The sequence below is a fragment of the Centropristis striata genome, chromosome 20 (assembly GCF_030273125.1).
Source record: "Centropristis striata isolate RG_2023a ecotype Rhode Island chromosome 20, C.striata_1.0, whole genome shotgun sequence".
NCBI classification, from domain to species: domain Eukaryota; kingdom Metazoa; phylum Chordata; class Actinopteri; order Perciformes; family Serranidae; genus Centropristis; species Centropristis striata.
Window position 1 is genome coordinate 405,113 of NC_081536.1, and position 6,000 is coordinate 411,112.

Sequence of the window (6,000 nt, forward strand, 5' to 3'; positions counted from 1 at the left end):
CACATAACTTTCTGAACATTTTCACATAACTTTATAAACATTTTCACATAACTTTATATCATTTTCACATAACTTTATAAACATTTTCACATAACTTTATAAACATTTTCACATAACTTTATATCATTTTCACATAACTTTATGTCATTTTCACATAACTTTGTCATTTTCACATAACTTTATATCATTTTCACATAACTTGATGTCATTTTCACATAACTTTATGAACATTTTCACATAACTTTATATCATTTTCACATAACTTTATATCATTTTCACATAACTTTATATCATTTTCACATAACTTTGTCATTTTCACATAACTTTGTCATTTTCACATAACTTTATATCATTTTCACATAACTTTGTCATTTTCACATAACTTTGTCATTTTCACATAACTTTATATCATTTTCACATAACTTTATGTCATTTTCACATAACTTTATGTCATTTTCACATAACTTTATATCATTTTCACATAACTTTATGTCATTTTCACATAACTTTATGTCATTTTCACATAACTTTATAACATTTTCACATAACTTTATATCATTTTCATGTGAACACAATCCACCCTTTTCATCCTGTAAGATAACAGGTCACAGTTGCTTCTTCTTGTTCTGCTATCTCAGGTCCTCAAGGTCGTAAGACTGTGCCTCCTTCCCAACACACACACATGTATTGTAACTCTATAAAAACTGTTAGCTCCCTTTGTCTGCAGATTCACTCTGTGCAGACTTTTTTCTCTCCTAATTGCAATTGGAATAAACGTTTTTTACTTATGCTCCAACCACTCAGTGATCTTTCCTCCTTATAACAATTTTTGCCACTACAACTTGTCTCTGTGTTTGTCCTCCAGGTCCAATCGTTGGAGAGTTTCCCGCTCAGAACGACGTCAACCTGGCCCCCGCCCCCTCCCTGCCACAGGTACACAATGTCCTGTATTTATGGTTTTATTTGTGTTGACAGATTAGGGCTGGGCGATATGGCCCTAAAGAATTATCACGATATTTCAGGGTATTTTTGTGATATTTTTGACGATATTACAAAATACTGAAAAATATATTAAAAAAATATGATTTTTTAGTCTGTATAAATAAATAAAAAATGGTAAACAAATCATAAATCAATCAAAAATCTAAAATGTAGTGTGAAGTGTAAATCTCAACAGTTGCCAAATACAACAAAAATGACTCTGGACTCTTAGCAAATAAAAAATAACAGCCTTCATGTAAATTCTGTGCTCTTACTTTGAAAGCAGCATGTGTTTAGCGACAGGAAGTAATAGTAGTTTTTTGTGATTTAAACAACTTTAATTGTTAGCCAATGTTAGCTCGCGGCTAACGAACGGCACGAGACTGATACAGACGGTAGGCACGGCGTCAAGAAGTAGGAAATATCATGATATGCATTTTTTTTTACTCAGAAAAAATATACCAGTATAATCGTGAACGATACGATATGGGACAGATTCACTTTAACCAGATTCTTGTTATCTTTGGATAAGTTTGTTAGATATTCAGAGTGCTGGTGTTAAAAATATATATATCATTAATGAAGGTTTAGAAAGTTTATATTTCAATACAACAATTTTAATGTGTGAATAGCACTTACAAAGTCTTTATTTTAAATAAATCCCATATACTCAGGGTTGGTACGGGTGCTTGAGATTCTTGAAAATGTTTGAATTTAAAAGTTGTATTTTCAAGGTTTAAAAAGTGCTTCAAGGATTTTGGATAAAGTGCTTGTAAATGCTTGAAATTCTTCCTGTATTTCTCTTGTAATCTGACTATATCCATCTATAGACTATAGATAATCACGTGTTAATGTAAAATAATGAGTATCTATCTGAAATGAAGAGCGTTCCTCCTAAAAGTGTAACACCATCTCTGTTGGTTTGGTTCAGTGAAATCTCCCCTTTTAGTCTGTAAGAACTCATCTAAAACATGCAGTTTACAACAGGTGAAGATACTGGAAAAGCTTGAACATTTTTGAAAAATGAATGAATGAATTTGACTACTAACTGCTAAAGTGCATCACACATTAGATCAACACTCGGCATATTATTAATATTATATATACTAATATTGGAACAGATTGACTTTAGACCAGTAAAGACAATGTGAGTCCTTGAACTGGATCATTGTTTCAGGTTGAGGAGGACATCATTATTAATCATTATTAAACTGCTCAGGTGGGAAATTGTCCCTCTCTGCTGCAGTAATTCTGTTTTTTATTTCAATAAAACTTTTTTATTTTTAGAAGGAGAACATTAGCAGCAGCAGCTGTTGCTGATTCAAACACTGACATTGCCAAGTGAGAGTACCAACAGAGGAGGTTTTCTTAACTAGTTACCATGGAAACAATGAGCATGTAGCTCTTTCTGCTATCGGCAACGAATGCAGCTTAAGGAGCGCTTTGTCCTCAGAGGACGAGGCAGAACAGTCTAACAGGTTTCCAGGGAGGAAACCTGATGAAGGTTATAGATCATCGCTATGTTTTTATATATACTCCAGTATGTAAAAAAACAGGCATACATGGGCAAAATAAGATATATATGTATATGCATGTATACTATGCAAAAGCCTGTTTTGATAACGGATGCTTTTATTTTGAAAGGTCAAAAAGAGACTTGATCCTGCCGATTGTCAAATGAGGTGATACTGTAGAAATAATGTCAAGGAGTTCATTTTATGTTTTAGCCCCCAAAGAGACACGAGGTTAGTTTTCACAGTAATCTTCATATTGTTTTGTGTTTAAATAAGTTTTGGATCAAATTAAACTCAGTAATTCATGCTAGCAAGGACATTTTTTGAGAAAAAAGTTGCAAATTTACTAGATCAAAGTGGCAAATCTACAATAAAAAAGTTGTAGATTTAAGAGAAAAAAGTGTGAAAAAAGCAACTTTTTTCTCCCAGATTCACCACTTTAACCCTTAATAGAGCACTCACTGAAATACTTGCAAATTCCAAATTTCAACCCTAGAGAATATTGGAGGATATTACATACTGCTAGAATGTGTAAAAAAACAACAACAACAAACATATGAAAATAATATTTTGAGAAAAAAGTTTAGGAGATTAAAGTGGCAAATCTACGAGAATTTTTTTTTGAGATTTATGAGATTTAAAGTGGTGAATCTGGGAGAAAAAAGTTGCTTTTTTCCCCCTTTTTTTCTCGTAAATCTGCTACTTTTTTTGCACAGATTTGCCACTTTAAATCTCTTAAATCTGTGACTTTTTTTCTTGTAGATTTGCCACTTTTACCTGAAGTTACCAAATATAGTTCTTTGCCTGATAAAGGGTTAAGGATTGTCGTGGCAATTTTAGCAACTGCACTAAGTTAATGGGTGAGCTGGCCAAACACAAAGCACTCAATACTCTGTTCAGCAGGTTTTATTAGCACATTCGTGTTCCATACACCGCACAATCCCGAATGGCTCTTTTACAGAACAACAAAGTCCCGTACACCGCACGACTTATGTCTGCTGTAGTTCCCAGCATTGATTCTTCAGCAAGACTCAATGCAGCCCTATCTTCCTGCCTTATGCATCACATCAGGACAGAGCCCACTGGTCTACATGTTCCCCTCTCTCATGGTGTTAGAATTGTTAAGTTCACAGAGTCAGTTCCCACAATGCCTTGTGTCTTGAATATCAAGTAGGTCGCCGCCTACCTCATGTCCCACCATGCAGGAAACACCAAATTTCCTTCACAGGATAAATAGGTCTGGGTTCTTATGTTCTTTATTAAAATTTAAAAAAGTAGACAGATCGATTAATAATTCCACATGATGGACCAGATTCTTATTGACCATTAATCAATCACTGATTAATTGACCGCTGTGTGTTTTGTGTGTTTCAGCCGTCTCTGGTTCAGGACATGACGGAGTTCAAGAGGAGCCTCCCTCTGTTCCCTCTGGTCAAACCACACATCAACTTCATGGCTGCCAAACTGTGAGGGAGGACCGGTGGACACACAGCAGCACCTCCTCCTCCTCCTCCTCCTCCACCTCCCGTCAGGACGACCTCCATCGACTGAGCCTGTGTGTCTCTGTGTGTGTGTGTGTGAGCGGGTGCATGTGAATGCGTGTGTGCACGTGTGGCAGCCGGAGCCACTTAGACCAGAAGTTTGGGATTTAAAAAATGAAAGTGCGTGTATTTTTTTGGGGAATCACAAAGTTTAGGCGGTTGTGGCCGTAGCTGTAACGGTAGAGTTCACAGACTCCTCATGTTAAAGGAGACGCAACACTCACACATCAGTCTGTCGGCTGGTAGAGGAAATAGAAAACACCTCAAAATAAGAAAAGAAAAGAAAAGACGAGGGCCAGATCCCTTTAAACAAGCAGAAGCTTCACAGTAGGAGGTTTTATTTTATTCAGTCGTGCTGCTCTGAGAACGGATCGCTGGTTTATTGTGATGAAGTAGCTCCATGAAGGTTTTCTTTGTTTCTTTTAATTTCCTGGACTGGTATTGTTGGACCCTGAAGGCACCACGGCGACTCTCCTGACAACAGAAGACGCTCACTTTAAAATATTTTACTCAAATTGATGCATTTCTGAAGAATATCTGCTTTTTTTTCCTTTTTTTTTTTTAATCCTCGCTGGTTTTTAAAGTGTCGTTGCTTGTTAAACTGGTAAAATGTTGGAGCCTTTGAGGAGCTGTTTGAACTCGCTAATCAAGAGAGCCCATGCCCATAAAGAATTTTTAATTTTAATTTAATTGCATTTTTACAGACACCTCAGGGGAACCTCTATGCTGTTTTTTTAACATTCAATTTTACTAGTGATCGATTAAAAATAAAAACCACTTTTATCCGTGTGTCAGTAGTGCAGCAGTGCTTCGTTCACCTCACAGAAGTTGTTGTTTTTTCTCTCCAAGTTATTTTTGTAGAAATAAAATAATGGCAGCAGTATTTTTTTTTTTTTTTTGTTCTAAGCTCCAGGGAGATCTTTGTGTTTTGTGCCTTCCAGCGAGGCGTCTGTTAGTCTGTTAGTCTGTGTGTCTGCACTGAGCTGATCCGGGGCAGAGTCCTGGTCCTGGTCCTGGAGGATCTGACCCCCTTACTTAAATGCTGGACTGTGCTCCGGCTTTTTTTAAACGCAGAGATCGCCTTCTCTCTCTCTCGATAGAAACATTTCATGTTGATGTCTACGAAAGGGGAAAGAAACTCCGTCTGGATTTATTTAAACTGAATATATGCACTTCTCTCACTAAGCAATAAACTTAATGATGTGGACAGGAAACAGAGGCAGACGAGGCTCTGCTCTGCTGAGTAGCTGCAGCAGATCCAGATCCTGATCCAGATTCTGATCCAGATCGAGCCGCGGAGAGGACCGATAGTGATGTCAGTGTCTCTCAGGTGCTAACCAGCTCCGCGTGTCCAAACCGCTGCTGGTGAAGCTGCCAACCGTCTGTTCAAACAGCCAAAAAAAAGAAAAAAAATCTGATTTAATTTGTCCCTCCTTGGCCTCCGTAGATCCCTGCTCTCGCTCTTTGCTTCTCGTGACGCTCGCTGCCTGTTTTTAAGAATGATTTCTGATTGTTGCATCAAAAGCTTCTTCAATGTTTTCCAGCATTTTGCTACGTCTCAACCCGATCGAAACCATTTCAGTTTTTAAAGTAACGAGCGATTTATCGGCTTTTTGTTAAAGGCACGTTGACCTTTTAGCAGTGGGAAACCCAAAGACGAGCAGCAGCAGCAGCAGATTACTTTAGATCCCACAGGAAGTAGCTGGACAGCACCTGGGGATGGTGACGAAGCCGTTTTCATGCAGTGTTCAGAATAAAACTAGCAACATTACATATCAGGCTTGGCCATGCACTGTTTACCTTGTGAAGTACCTAGTGATCGGTTTACATTTAGACGAATCCGAAGCTTTTCTTGATTTCTGAATGTCAATTTAAGAGGCTGATTGACTGGTGATCCAAGACTTTCAGTTTGTTTTTATTGTCTCCTGTGTGTTTCTAATTAATAAACTACTGAATGGAAACAA

General features: G+C 37.2%; 1 protein-coding gene across 3 annotated transcripts in view; it reads left to right on the forward strand.

The window, feature by feature from the left end:
- The window catches only part of ide (insulin-degrading enzyme), a 56,372-nt gene extending 50,372 nt beyond the window's left edge, over positions 1-6,000 (forward strand). For all 3 annotated transcript variants that reach the window (XM_059358882.1, XM_059358880.1, XM_059358881.1), the window contains 2 exons: positions 866-933; positions 3,870-6,000. In XM_059358882.1, the coding sequence (XP_059214865.1) occupies positions 866-933; positions 3,870-3,965 (164 nt within the window). In that variant the 3' untranslated portion in view covers positions 3,966-6,000. The remainder of the gene's footprint in view (positions 1-865; positions 934-3,869) is intronic.